Raw genomic sequence first — 15,518 nt, 5'->3', positions numbered from 1 at the left:
AAGCCCCTGATAGTAGCTAAGTTGCAACTCTCCCAAGAACATGACAAAGGTCAAAGCCTTTAAAATGCTACATAACTTTAAAAAAAATCTTTCCAAAGCTGCCTTAAGTGTGTCAAAATACCTCTGTAATTAACATGGCAAGCAGTTGTCTGGAAAATTAAATAGGCAGACTTGCACAATGTAATAATAAATATTATAAGGCAATTAAGGAAGTTGCGTTAATCAGACTAAGTAGCTAACCATGTGTAACTCGGTAGTTTTGCGTGGAGTGAAGGTGCCACTTGCTGTGTGGTTAACCAAGAGTTGGTTGGCTGCTGGCTGATGCAGGGCTCTCACAAGGAGCTGCAGCTAGTTCCTATGTTAATCCTAAACCAGTGTGCTCAGACCAGGGTGGAAAGATTCTTTGCTCTTTCCAGTCAGCTGTTCCAAGGGCACCTGGAAGAGGCGGTGGTTGGGTTGCTTTGGGCTCAGTTTGTCTGGACCCATGCAAAAATAGCCTTCTGATGCTGAAAAACCCTGTGAACAGATGTTCTTTTACAGTTCCAGCTGTGCTGCTGGAACAGACTGCCCAAACCCTTGATCACTTCTCTTGACTACAAGCGTGAGTGTAACAAATTCCAAGGAGAACCAGAGTAACTGAAATATGCTGAATCGTTTGGTCTTTGCTAACTTTGACTGCCTTGGGATAGGGAGCTGTAACAAGAGCAGCTGCAGCTGCTCTGAGTAGCTGTCAAGCAACAACACAGCTGTATGCAAAGTGCCTCCATCCACATCCTTACTGTCTTCGCGGCTGCAATTAAAGATCTGACGCTACGGCCTTGTCTGATTCCCAAGTAATGCCAGCTCAGCATCAGGTGGCCATCGCCCGCATCTGCAGTCAGCACCAACCTTGAAGACCTCATCAGATCTTAGCTGCACTTGCTGCTTTTGCTGCACTGGTACAAGGCAGAGCAAAAACAAGTGAGGGCTTGGGTCGTCCTGGTGAGCTGAGGTTTGTGCTGCTCACAATGAGACCACGCTGTCCAGCCAGCTTGTTTTGTCCCCTCATCTGCTGATGGCTGTGCTTAGAATTTGTGTTTGTGATTTCTGTCCAGCAATTGCTGAACACAGACAAGAGCTGGGGGAGGACCTTGTTTTTCATGCATGGTTGTTTGTATTACAAGATTAAGAGCAGTGCTAGTGGGTCTACAAGCAGCTCTGGGGTGAAGTCAGTCCTAGTTTATGTAACCGTCATTTTCACATATGGCAATAAGTAGAGATTAAAGAGGCATAAAACCAAATTGCCTGTTAAACACTGTGATCCATGCCACGGTTCACAGGACACAATTACACTGTTTGTACACTTAGGGATTACCTGAATTCCAAACTCTTATACTGTAACTGTTTTATGAATTGGGTTTGATTTACAGTAAGTCAGTAAGTGAGAATTAAATGAAAAAGTTTTCAATGTAATTTGTTCTGACCTTGGATTTTGTGGTATTTGAATTATGTAAGCAGTGGATTAGGTTTGTTTAGAAATACGAATCCCTTTGCCTTCAAGAAATGGTGTGCAGTCTGTAATCCCTTCAGCAGGAATCAAGAGAGGAATTTCATCCATACCTGTGATGTAAATGCAATATGGACAATTTTAGCGTAGTTTGATGGTCAGTAACAGGCTGTAACTGACATGGCACTAAGCATAATACTCAATTCTCTTGCAGTTACCTTGTGTGTCTGGGAGTTTGTATTTAGGTATTTGGATGTCTTTCCTTCAACTGAAGTCCACTAGTTCTGCTTCAATTAAACCTTAAAAAAAAAATCTGTCTTTCACACCAAAAACTAATGTAATGGAGTAGTTGAATACTTGTTACTTGTCATCACTATTTAGGAAGCAAATTGGTGCTCATTTGGCTTGCATAAGATAGATAGCAGCTTTACTCAGGGAAGAGTGTCATGGCCAAGCCAGCAAGGGCTGCCTATAGACAGACAGATGCATGACAGGATTTTCTTCCAAGCATTTAGGCATTTTGGATTAAAGTACAGTTTTGATGCTTAAAGGTGATGCTAAATATTCTTGTTAGTGTCTAAGAGACCTTTGAAATACCGGTCTTATACCACCACTTTGTAATTTCCTATCTGAAAGTAATTTTCATTGAAATATGGCACCTTCTTGTCAAAGATAATACAAAAGCTTCAAAGATACAGACTGGCTTGCATCTGGTTCTCACTGTAAGGAATAAGTGTCTTTAAACTGGCTAATAGAGTTCAGAGCTGATCCACGGCAACAGAAAAGAAAAAAGCATGAAAGGAATAGTCTAGAATTGCTACTGCTAACAACAGCAGAGTGATTAAAAATGTTTAGAGAGGATTTCTTTGCAATATAATGGTCCTTAGGAAAAGTTGGAAATCTTTTTAACCCCACAATTGTTCCTTGTCATATCTGTAGGCAATTAGAAGGCGCTTCTCTAGATTTCTTAGATGGAAGCTTGCTTTGGTATCTGTTAAATCCCAGATCACAGTATGAATATCAGTGTGAAGTGATGGCATTATCTGTGGTCCACACAGTATTTTTTTTCATACTTCTGTAATGTGATCTTAGTGTATATAATGTAAATAAGATAATCTTAAAATTGTTTTTTATTTTTTGCATTTCCAAGTGATAAAAGCACTGTGTGTCAGTGTGCCTGTGGCAGTGAAGTATTCATCTTCTTGGCCCAATACTCCTATTTTGATTGCAGTCCCTGTTGTGGTAGCACTGGGTGATTGGTTGGGCTGAGGTTTGCTGCAGTGCAGCCCCTCCTGTTGTCCACTAACTCTGATGGGCTTTCACTGGATCCAGCAGCATCTTGTGTGAGATGGAGAACAGTCACTGGGTTCTGCACATAGTTGTGGTGGGATAGGGAGCTATGGAACTTGGATTTGTTAATCATGGCACATTTTTGATTGTTCTCTGAAAAGATTCATCTAGTACTTCTTTTATAGACAGGATCTAAATATATTATGCTATGGGAAAATTAAATATGAGACCCATCAATTTAATTCTAATGACCTATTGAAGTACTTGTGTTGTAAACACCACAGCAGATGGCATGCTCATTGCTTTGAAGACATGGTGTGTTTTAAGTACTTTAAAAGAAGATGGTTTTATCCTATTCCTCTGACCAAGGCGTTAATGAAAAAGTGGTTTAGATAGTTTTTCAAACTGTGTTATTCCTGTCTCATATCAGAATATTCAGATAGGCAGTCAAGGAGAGTGAGGTCTCCTGGTAGTCTGGCAGCAATGCTTGTAGGAATTTAGAGAATTGAATATTTCCTAAGGAATATACAAACATAATACAAAAGTTTCTGAGGTGGAGATTTGAATGACTCAGTGGTCACCTGCATCCTCCAGCCTAGGGAAGGAGGTTGCAGATACAGCTCCTGGTTCTGCTGCTGCAAGAGTCCTTGTTTTGGGAGGATGGTGGGGCTGCAGGTGAATGGCAGAGCTCCTTCTGCTGGCAGATCGACTCACTGGCTCTAGGAGTCTTGCTGTTTACCTGCAGCTGAATCTTTCCACATTTTCTTAGATAGATGCCAGTTAAATTATTTTGTAGCCTTGTAGATGCACTGAAAACAGGCTATAGCAGTTTTTATGCAGAAGCCCATAGTACATCAGCTACTGCTATTCTAATAAATGTAGAGCTATAGCAAACCAGTATTTGTTGGGCCTATGTTCTATAGGTGGTACCATGATACATGTGCTTAATTGCATGATTACAGATAAAGGCATTAGATGACTCAATTTTTTGCTATTGTTGTCGCTTAAAGACTTTTTTGAGTAACTTCAGCATAGTTTTGAAGACCTTTAGCTAATGCTCAGACATTTACACATATTCAATTAAATCTTAACTATAGCTTTGAACTGAATTTGGGTTATGCTAACTCTTCATGCTGCTTAGCCTGCTCAACAAGAAAAACAGTATTATCATCGAGTGAGTAATCTTTTTTTTCACAATACCAGAAAATTAACTTTTAAAATGTATGCTGTTTTCAGCAAATCATACAGAAGACAGACTCACCTACAAGTCCACAAAAAATTTAATTGGCAGTTATCTGAGAGCATGTGTGAAAACTCAGCTGTGGGTAAACAGCAACACTCCCACTGCAAGTCAGGGGATCTGTGAAGGGATCTGTCACATTCTTTTGATAAGTTCTGAGGAGCTGTGATCCTGTTTTTGTTTGATGCTCTTGCCTGCTAGAGAGTCAACATAATCTTGAAGTCTTAAAATAAAGCATTACTGTGGAGAAAAATACAAAATAGTACATATATGTATTTGCATAATAGGTATATTTGTGTAAAAACATGTATCGAAAAACTGTTGATGCACTGCAGAGTTGAAACTGTTGAGACACCTTCCAGGAGATACCTGACCTTCTTTCTCAAAAACTACAGGGCATACATGTCTTAATTTCTGTAGATACAGTCTCATTGTCTTGCAGTCTCTTGCTCAAACCCAGCAACATTGTTGAAGTGGAATTGGAAGGTTTTGTATATTTATCCAGAACTGCCAAACATCTGTAGTCTGCTTTGAGGAGCAGTTTCAACTACACTGCTGGGTATTTGGCAATCTCAGTCATGCTTGCTCTGTGTATTTAATCAGACTCCACAGCACATGCTTGGAAATTCCACATTTCCAGTAAACATTGGATGGAGCTGTGTGTGCATGGTGTGCTGTAACAGCCCGGAGCACTGGACTCACTGAACTCATGGTACTTTGTACATAAACACAAATTCTGGATAGGACTGCTGCTGCTCTGCCAAAAATCCCAGATCTTTCTTAGAATAAAGTTTTCTAAGATTTTCAGTTTTTCCAAAGACTTAACTTCCTACATCAGTGCCTTGGCCATGAAAGAATAGTTTGAAATTTATTTTTCCCACCCCCCTCCCAAACATACAAAGCATTTATCTGCCAAACTCTCTCATTAGGTTTTCAGATGCTAAGCATTTGTGAACAGTCTTTCTTAAATGTGTGTGTGCTTTTATATATCTATATATTACATTCTGTATGTGTGTATACCCACTGGAGCATGAAATAAGCTATCATAGTAAATGACCCATTCTCAATTGTCTAACTTGTTTGTTTGTTTGTTTGTTTGTTTGTTTTCAACAGGCAGAAATACTCAGTGTGCTCAGTCACAAAAACATCATTCAGTTCTATGGAGCTGTCATTGAACCTCCAAATTATGGCATAGTTACAGGTAAGGATTTTTGTCTGACCTTCTTCTTGACTCTGTAAAGCTACAGTTTTACAAGGTTATCTCCAGTGTTAGCCAATTACAGTATTTTGCTAATTGTTCTGGTCTTTAAACGTTAAGAGTGTTTGGCACTACCTGCCTCAAAGTAAGTGGGAGTGCTGAAGGTGAGAACCAGGCTGGGAGCATAGCTGGGGGCAGCATGGAGGCAGGTGAGGCCTAGGGTGTTCTTAGTGCACAAACACAGAACTCCTTTAAACAGCATCTTTCACTGTTTTCTCTTATGCTGTTTGGAGAATTGCTTTTCCATTTTAATTGGCATGTCACAAAAGTAGAGGTTTTCGTGATACAAAGTCCTGTCTGGTTCAGTGAAGAAGGTAGGCTGGGTGTCTGCTCAGAGCAAAGCTGCCCCATGAGTTCTGCCTGGACTGAAAGTAGGAGAATCTGCATTGTGAGGTTCACAATGGGAAGAGCTTGAAATAGAGTCAAGGGTTTATAAGACATTGTAAGACAGCTCCTTTTTTTATACAGTTGAAACTAGGTTTTGTTTTTACATTCCTGGAATTACGCAGAAGTTTTTTTTGTTTGTTTTTTTTTTGTTTGTTTGTTTGTTTTAATTGGTTTGGTTTTGTTGTTGTTTTTGTGGTATTGTTGGGGCTTTTTTTGTTGTTTTTGTTTGTTTGTTTGTTTGTTTTCTGTTAATGCTTTAAGCTTCCTGGTCTTATCTTTGGAGATGGTCCAAATACAGAATTTTCTCCCTTTCCTGTACGGGACAAACTACACAAGATAGGAGTAGGAAGTAAACCCAAAGCAAAGAAATTTCCTAACTGCTCAAACAAATGTTTGGAGAGAGAAAACCCATGAAAACGTGGATTAGGAGGCATGTTTTGGCATATCTGTCACCTTTCAAAGTTCAATGTGAAGAGTAGTCTTGCATGTGGCACAATCTAATACCAATTTGAGTCACTGTTGGTCAGGTTTTTATTGGTTCTTGGATGGGTGGTCAGAACTTGTGAAAATACAGTTATTTCTACCTGTCTCTTGGACTTCTGTTATCACAGCAGATGGCAGTGTAATCTGGTGGGAGTGCATCTGAAATGCAGCACATTTCAGGGTGTGGGAAGCTTTGCTTATTCCAGGAGTATCAGCCTACTGGAGGTCATGGTGTGGCAGTCAGCATTCCAGAGGAGCTTGGGGTGACCACAGTCTACACCACTCAGAAATGTCCTGATGATGGCATATAGACAGAAACTTGAATTCTTTCTGGAAGCAATAGAAAGCTCATAAATCAAGTAATGTAATTTTACTATCCTTTTTAATATAACTATAAACCAGCAAGCAGAGTAGCAAAGGAGAGGTGTAATCAGTGACCTGGGATGATGTCTGGATCAGAAGTCTTCAGCTTGATTTCACAAAAGGTTGGTGTTGGGAGGACATATGACCTGCTTACCAGTCACAAGACAGACTGAAACTAAAGTAACTCACTGTGCTGTTGAGAATGGGGACTCTTTAACTGCCTGTGAGAAAGAGACTATGGTGTGTAGTTCAACAGCTCTGTTCCACAGGGAACTCTGATCACATCTGGATAAAGAAGAAAAAGGGTTGGGTTTTTTTTAGCAAACTGTGTTGATTCTCTGTGCAGCTTCTAAGGAGACTGAAGTCCTGTGGGTTGGAATGGAAGCGAGGCTGCATTTCCCCACACCATTTTCAAATGAGAGAATGGCTACTGATAAAAGAAATGTTAATTACGCTTCTGATGTCTTGTAGAGGGATTTTCACTTTGTGATCTTCTGGATGGCCTTCAGTGTTGCAGACAATCCTGTGTTTAGTCAGAGATTTGTTTCTTGAGAGAGAAAATCCCAAACAAGAAGAAATCTTGAGAAATTAGTATTTCTTCAGAGTGATGGAGATGAAAGCATTCAGCCAAGTATTGGCATGTACTAAGTATTAGCTGCATGTAATGTCTTACGTGGGATTGTTAAAGAGTTCTCTGAGAAGGGCTACAACTGGACTTAAAAAACTATTTTCCTACGGGGATGTATGTCTGTGTTCCAGCCCATCCTGCCACCTGGTGAGCTGCTGTCATGTTACTGGCCATCTCTGTCAGCAGCAGTCTCAATATGTAGCTTTCAGATACGGCTTTTGGCCACAGCTGCCTCATCCCAAAAGATTCTCAGAACTTGTGCCCCCATTGTACAGAACCATATGTATGCCACAGACCACCACAGGGTGGGTCCAGTAAGGCAATCAGAGCTTTTCATTGTAAAGCAAATATTTTTTTTTCCATTATTGACAAAATATTGTCCTTGCAATATGATTTCCAAATCCACAAGCACCTAGTAAATATCTGTGGCACAATAAGTGCATGGAAGAAATACTAACAATGGAGCTTTGTTGATTGAAGCTTACTTGCCTCTGTTCACACAAAGTGGCAGAGGGCTGGAGGAACAGAGCTGTCCCTGACCCTGGTGGATGAAATTATGCATTGTAAAGGCATGCAAAGCATGCAGCCAACCTGTTCCTGAAGAATCCATTTATAAGACAGATGATGACCTCATGGGTAAAAAAAGCTTCTGTTTTAATTGTGGAAATGTGCAGGTCAGCAGCTTACTGCTCTCTTGGTGACTTCAGAAGCAACATGTCTGTCCTTTCATTGGGAGGTTGTGCAGCAGTGATCCAAAGCTTACTTGCCACTTGAGTGTTTACTTTCAGAGGACTTGCTATTTTCTCCCTCTTTCATTTATCACTAGAGTCTGCCCATCTGGTCTGCCGTGTTCTAGGCTGCAGATTCAGTTTGGTCTTAGTTTCCTTCCCCAGTGTTTTTCATTTCTTTGGTTAGGAACAATGGAAATTTTTGTATGCATTTACCTTATCATGTATCAATCATTGATTAATATTATTACTAACAAAATTTAGACACATTTGATGTAGTCTTAAAGGCTGATTTTAGGATGTAGTCTTAAAGGATGATTTTGTGACTGCTTTCAAATGATATGAAGATTTTGAGAGTCTTCTAGATAGGTTCTTAATTCTGCTCGAGAGCACTTTGAATAGCCTTAGGAGAGAGGGACAAGAGGCTTAAGTTGCTCCTTGTATGCCCCTGGTCTTTGTGCTACTTGGGCTGCACCTGCCTGCCCTGTCATTGCAAACAGATAAAAGAAAATGTATCAGCTTCTTCATCTTATGAGCCTCCTGTTGTGTTTTTGGTCAAACATTAATGAATACTAAATAAGATAAAGCTTATTTAATAAATACTGAGCAGAAGAATTACAGCCTTTAAAACTGCTGTAGATGACCTGCAGCATAAGGAAATCTGTCCTGCTTATCTCAGGGTTAGACTTCTAGTTTCATCCTTCCATTTTTTCATGAACAAATTATTTGATCTGCTGTTCTGTTTCTCCATGGGGAAATAGGAAACTGTCTATTTGCAAACCCTTTCTTTGTAACAGAACATTATATATTTAGCATGTAGCTTTACTTTAAAAAAAAAAAAAAGTTTTGTTATGGGGTATCATTTATACACAGTACTGCTTACCAGTGGGGAGTATCCTCTGATTTTGGAAACATTAAGGTGAATCTGATACCACCAAACTCATCTGTTAACTGCTCTTCTGATCAAGAGTGGCTAATTCACTGCTCAAAAAAGTAAGAATTTTAGGTTATATGAAAGTGGTCGTGTACAGATTAGAGTTGTCTCCAGTTTCACACCTATAATGTGTGTAGGGCTAACTAGCTTGTTATTCCTGCTTTAAGGCCCACAACTCTGGCAGTCAGACTGGATTCCATCTGCCACACTTCCAAACACCAGTGGGCCCCAAATGACCTTATTTGTACCCACAGAATCCTGCTGTGTGATTCTGTAGGTATACTTAAGGGAAATTTAAAAAAAACATCTTTAAAAAAGATCTGGCATCAAGGAAGATCAGGCAAAGCAGCTCAGATTCCTGAGTAAAAGGTTCTGCATGTTTCTTGTTATGTCTTCATTGGGATAATCAGATAAACTCTCCTACTACACTGGTAATATTATTAGGCTGTTGAACCCAAATTCTTTGTCATTAAGCCAGAGGTTGACTGCTTTCTGGAACTGGCATAGTTTCTATTACGTCTTTCAAGTTAGGTGCAACGTTCTTAAATGTCTTGTTGGTTGCTGTTTTTTAACAGAGTATGCTTCTGCTGGCTCACTGTTTGATTACATTAATAGTAACAAAAGTGAAGAGATGGATATGGATCATATAATGACCTGGGCCACTGACATAGCCAAAGGTAAGCAAGAAGAGTAGTGTGTACTGCCTACACATCCAGCAAATGTACAGCCTTCCTTAGTCAGGAAAGCCCTCCTAGTCTTCCTGACTCGGGTGGTAACAAAACCAGTCAAACATATATAAATAAAATAGCAAAACCCATTCACTGTTCTTTTTAATATGTTCCTCGTTCGTTATGAATCCAAAATATTATGGAGTGAAAATGACTTCTGTGAGTCAGTTCTGGTGTGCCCCTAAGTCCCAAGAGGATAATTTTGCTGATGTAGAGTAATTATGAGGTAAAGTGCATAATTGCTCTTACATTTTATTTGCTTTGGGGCATTTAAGGAATCTAAGGGCTTATTCTCAGCAAACATACTGAAATTCTTCATATAATACTGTAGAGTAAGCTGTTCCATCCTTTGTGTTCTTTGTGACTGACCACACAAGAATTGGTGTAAACTAATGAAAAAAAAGTATCTTTGTCTCCAGCTTAATTATGTAGACATCTCCTTAACTATATAGCTAGAGAAAATAACTACATATGATGTTAAAAAATATTAGCATATCTGTATATATGCTCTGAGAGATATTTGAGCTTTGCTTAGTGCTTTTTACTCAAAGTAGATTATGGGAAGCTTTGCTTCTCCTTCAGCACATCAATATGGGACACAGGTATGGCAACTCATCATGAGTACAGCTAGTGGGAACCAGAAATCATGACTGCAGATATGTGATGGCCCTGCTCAGCCTGTCTAATTAGATTGTTCCTTTGTTTTGTGTAGGAATGCACTATTTACACATGGAAGCTCCAGTCAAAGTTATCCACAGGGACCTGAAGTCCAGGAATGGTAAAGTAGCAAAACACTGAAATGCTCTGCATTTACTGTTAATGTGGCATTTAAATCTGTGCCTGAGCTTTGTGAACAAGCAGAACTAACTAATGCCTTGGTTGTCATCAAAGCTGCAGTTGCTGAAGCACAGAAAAGCCTGTTCCCTCCTCCCCATCCTGAGCCTGTCTGAAGTTCATTACAGACCTGGTATCATCTAGAGCACTTTGGAGGGCTCTTTCAACCTGTATCTTGCTGGCCATGATTGGCCATGAAAGCTGATGAAGTTTTCAGATACTGCCTGGGCACTCCTCACCTCTTTTTTTCTATTTGGAAAGATTGAGTACCAGGAAGGTCTGGCAGACACCAGTCACAATAGACTGGATAAGGCCTATTCTTTCTTATCAGAAAATCTTGCCTTTACTGTGGCCTTTTTTGAGGTTTGAAGGATACTCAGGCTTTTGAGTGATACACATTCAGTATGAAGTCTGTACTTAGCAGTTAACTGTCCTTTCTGAAATTTGCTGAACATTGCCTTTTAGATGAAACCTCTACTACTAGTGGTGGGACTGGAGAAGCACAGATTTTAATAGAGCACACGGGGAAATAATAGTCAATAAACATGTAGGTCTCACCTCGGTTGTAGCTCTTCTCCTTTTATTAATGACTCTTCCAGAGAGCTTCTTATTAAACCTAACTGTACTGGGGAGAATGAAGTTAATCTGTATTGCTGTCTTTTAACTCAGTAAGGCCTGAAAGGTTTAGCATTTCTTCAGAGGCTTGCAGGTGTTCAGCAGATATTCTGTCAGCTTCTCAGAGAAACCAGGACAGGTGTGCACATTCAGATGCTGGCTCACATTAGGGTCATTTGTTTTATTGAAAAATGCAGTGTTTTGCTGTAAAAATGTATCGCGCTTGCTTTTTGCATTCTTGTAACCTTTTGTTTTTTCATTTTCAGTTGTTATAGCTGCTGATGGTGTGTTAAAGGTATGACCACTTTAATTATTTGTAGAGAGATGCTGCTGCTTTGACTGCATGTTTCCATGTCTGATGATTGAGGTCAATATTCTTAATACCAGTTTAATATTTTATTTGTTTTTGCCAGATCTGTGATTTTGGTGCCTCAAGATTCCATTCCCATACGACACACATGTCATTAGTGGGCACTTTCCCGTGGATGGCCCCAGAAGTTATTCAAAGTCTTCCAGTGTCTGAAACATGTGACACATACTCCTACGGAGTGGTGAGTGCCTCATCTCACTATGCATTGTGGCAGCTCTTCAGTGGGACAGAATTCACGTGGTGCAGGAACAACAGTTCTAAATAAGAGCAATAAAATACATCACACTTCCTTTTAAGACTCATAAGACCCACAGTTTATAATTATATGCTTGAAAATGATAGGAAGAACATAGTATCTTGTATGTTTTGTAACATCTGATTAGGTTAGCAGCATGCCAGTGTAGGAAGTACATGTTTTGCCACAGTTGTGCAGCCTATGTCCATAGGCTTTCAGGAGCTACTGAACAACCTGCATCATGAATCTCTACTTCGGGGGTTTTTTTGTGAAACCAAGGAGTAAAAGGTTGTCTTTGTAATAGGAGTGTAACAAGATGAAACCATTAGCATTCGACTTTCCCCAAAATACAATGTCACTGATTTTTTATTAAAAAGGAACTGATCTATAATCAATTGTTTAAAAGACACTGCTATCACTATTTGTGAGAATAGACCCCATCTGAAAATATCGAAGCCCAGCACTGCTTTTCTGAAGGGTGAGGAATCAGTTATAGTTCATAAGAATGTCAGGTTTTCAGATTTAGTAATGTGAATTACTTTACTCTGTCCACTGTTAAAACTCTAATTTAGTTTTGCTCTGCAGTATGAAGTAGGCTAGAAATAACCCTACTGGTTACATCAGTTGTGACTTCTCTGGCAGAGGACAGTAAAGAGTACTTGGGGGGGGAAGGAAAGGAAGTGGGGCTGTAGTTTCCATGCATATTGGTGCATTAACCATTTTTCTGTTTGGATTCAACAGTGGGTGGCAGAATGAGAAATTCTTCACTACCTGTCAAGTATTGTCTCTTTGTCTTTGAGGAATGGGAGGAGATAGATGAGAGGTTTTAAGCTAGCACATATGGCTATACATAGCTAAGCTGATGTCTCAGTGGAGGGTGACACTAACTTTTTGCCAAAGAGTTGTTTATAGTGAGAAAAATCTTTGAGACATGATGTGACCACTTAACACTGAAAGTTTGCAAGGAGCCTATATTGGCAGATTCAAAATCTTTGCTTGCTTAACTGAACTATGTCACAAAGAGTAAGAGAACATAAGTTAACAAATGTAAACGTTAATATAAACTGTTACTGGAAGCAATCACATCTTACTGAAGGGAAACATTCCAGTTTCAAAACAGAACAACAATATTAGAGGAAAAAAATCCAAACATGGTATTATAGTTCAAGCTGCTTGCATAGTCATCCTAGTTTGAATTAACTTTAGGTAATGTTTTCAAAGGGGGAGAGGGTAAGAAATTGTTTATTATCTTATCATGTCAAGTATTAACAGTACTTTGGAAACAGTATGTTGTGCAAAGTTTATTTTACCTCACTCAAAAAGTCAGGTTCCTTTGACAGTTATGTGCTTATAGGTAGAACTGAACTACCTTTCTTTTGAAAACAGTTCAGTGTTACCAGAGTATTTTAACATTGTTATGGCTGTGTAGTGCTAATTTTAGAATGTCTAGTAATGACACACAATTTTTTAATATATTATTTTTGAACTAATGTATTGTAGTGTGTGTTGAAGCTTATGAATTCATAAACACTTAAGAGTTATTTTTCTTTCTATAACTCTAGTCTTGGCACACCATCATTTTCAGAGGAGATAGATGGGTAGAAATGAAGAATGGCAGTGGCCCAAGTTATCTGTTTCTAAAATAACTGATATTAGGGGGTTATACCAGCAAGAAACGGCCTGAATATAACATTGAAAATTGGAATCTCCCTATAATAAGTGTTACAACTACCACAGAGTTAGCTAGGGGTCTGAAAACAAGAAATCTGAGAAAGGGTATTTTTGTCTCTTTAAGTTATTATCATCTATAAAAACAAAATGTAAAGAATCCCTTTTTGAAGCGTAACACTTGCCAGCAGCTTTTGTGCTAGAGAGACAAATCTGCTTTACTTCAGTTAAAGTCCTCTTAACAAAGAACAGAATCCTTTCAAATGTAAACTAGTAAGATGCTAGGAATAGATATTTCATTTTCAATATTTGTCATCTTTCCCATGGTTTTCTTTAATTTCCTTTCTTCTATTTTTTTATCTGATAGTCTTTTCATTCCACAAACCTATCTGTAATTTTAAATATTCTTCTTAAGCTGTGCGAGAGCTTTTTTCCATGAAGTATTGAAGTCTTTCTGCAGCCTCATAGGTCTGAGCTGCTTCTTAGCTGAAATAAATTTTCCTTTTTGTGAGCAGCTGTATACATGTTTATAGCTAATGTTTAGATTAGCTTGTCCTGCTCTTGGTGGATGATTAAACAGGCCTATGTATTCTCTGAGATACATAGTCAATAATTTATAATACTGTCATGAAATGCTAAAGCTAAATTTTCTAGGAGAATTTATTACCACCCAAAGACAGATCTTACACTTTCCTTCAGCCATGCTGTAGTTCTCTTTTCTGATCCATTTCCAAGTCTGTACTCCAAACAACTGAAACCAAGTGTTACAAGTGATCAACCCTAAAACAGACTTGTATGTCACTGTGTGTTGGTCAAAAATTATTCCTTGCCATCTCTGTCATTCCTTCTATCTCTGCCAGATAGGGAAGTGTATGTGGAATGACAGTGTCACTCTAAAAACTGTTTGAAATCATGAAGACATATGTTCAGAATATGTTATCCTGGCAGAACTGTTTGTAGTGGACCACAGTGTGTGTTTGTGTATCAGTATAAATGTGTTTAATCACAGAAAGCTTTTCTGGTGTAGCTGAATTATCACTTACAAGAACAAATAAGTAAAACCATTAATTGGCTATTGGTGGCATAGAGACTGCCATTAAATGTAGCAGCTGTTCAAACACTGCTTTAGTTATGAGAACATATGTTATTTATAGAGGGAATGTTGGCCAGCTCCAGGGGTTATCCCTTACTCTTTTTGAAAAGAATGATGTGATCTTTAACTGCAGTTGGATCAATGCAGAGAAGCCAGACCTAATTTTCATGCCTAAGGGCAGTACCTCTGTGAGTGCAATGCTAATGCTTATGCTGTACCTCTGCTAACTGTGGCTCCTGACCATTGTTTGTGAACAGTTTCCTACCAGACAAAGCTTTTTTTTTTTTTTCCGTGAAGGTGTTCGGAGTGTTTTCTTTCCCTCAGATTACTTACTCGGATGTCCCCCTATCCAAATGGCACTTTGAATCATTATTGGCTTTGCACTAGTGTGGGGATGGGGGTAGCATAGAGGTGTTGTAGGTTTAATTTTTCCTTTGGGTCATTGTCACATAGTTTAGAGGACAGGAATTGAAATGCACAGCTGAGCCAACAGAAGTGTGTGGGCTTTTTCTGAAGACCACATATTTCTTATTCTCAGGTTTGTGTATAGGGTGAACATTCATACATTTATCTCTCCTTTCTGTTCCTCTCTTTGCAAAGATGAGTCTTCTGAGGCTGCAGCTTGCAAACCTATAGACCTGTAAACTATATTAAATGGCCTTGCTTTGTTTTTCATCATTGTTTCTAGCTTGGCTGTTTTCTCTCTGAGCACCTGCTGTCCATCATCACAGAGATGTGATGTAATTGGGAAAGCAGGTGATCCTCACCATCACAGGTGGGAGGGGCAGTTAACCATGTCAGTCTCAATTAGATTATAAACCAGAAAGGAAAGATAAATTGATTTCCATATGAAGTGAGCTAGGGAGACTGTTCTGAAAATGAACAGCGTGTACCTCATAATAAAGAGGCTGGGATAAGTTAGGTTGTGGTCCTTGCCTGCTGCTGAATCACCCTGGGGAAAGGAAGAGGCAAATGAGAATGCAGATGGTACCCATTTGCTGCTTTTTAGAAGACTGCTGTTGCAATCATTCACCTTAGCTGATGATTCAGGGTAGCTAGTCCATGAGAAGGGGTTGAAACTCCTGTAAAATTGAACATAGAGACATGTCACCATTGGAAGGAAAGGCTTTCTCTATATACCTGGCCTGAATATGAAAATTGCACTGTTGTTAAAATAT

The 15,518-nt window shown here is 39.2% G+C and overlaps 1 protein-coding gene across 2 annotated transcripts in view; it reads left to right on the top strand.

The window, feature by feature from the left end:
* The window catches only part of MAP3K20 (mitogen-activated protein kinase kinase kinase 20), an 83,137-nt gene that overhangs the window by 17,089 nt on the left and 50,530 nt on the right, over positions 1 to 15,518 (top strand). For both annotated transcript variants that reach the window (XM_062498202.1, XM_062498204.1), the window contains exons 2-6: positions 5,130 to 5,217; positions 9,373 to 9,474; positions 10,238 to 10,303; positions 11,241 to 11,269; positions 11,388 to 11,525. In XM_062498202.1, coding sequence (XP_062354186.1) covers positions 5,130 to 5,217; positions 9,373 to 9,474; positions 10,238 to 10,303; positions 11,241 to 11,269; positions 11,388 to 11,525 — 423 coding nt within the window. The remainder of the gene's footprint in view (positions 1 to 5,129; positions 5,218 to 9,372; positions 9,475 to 10,237; positions 10,304 to 11,240; positions 11,270 to 11,387; positions 11,526 to 15,518) is intronic.

The sequence above is a fragment of the Cinclus cinclus genome, chromosome 9, assembly GCF_963662255.1.
Source record: "Cinclus cinclus chromosome 9, bCinCin1.1, whole genome shotgun sequence".
NCBI lineage: Eukaryota > Metazoa > Chordata > Aves > Passeriformes > Cinclidae > Cinclus > Cinclus cinclus.
This window is presented reverse-complemented; position numbering and strand designations above follow the sequence as displayed.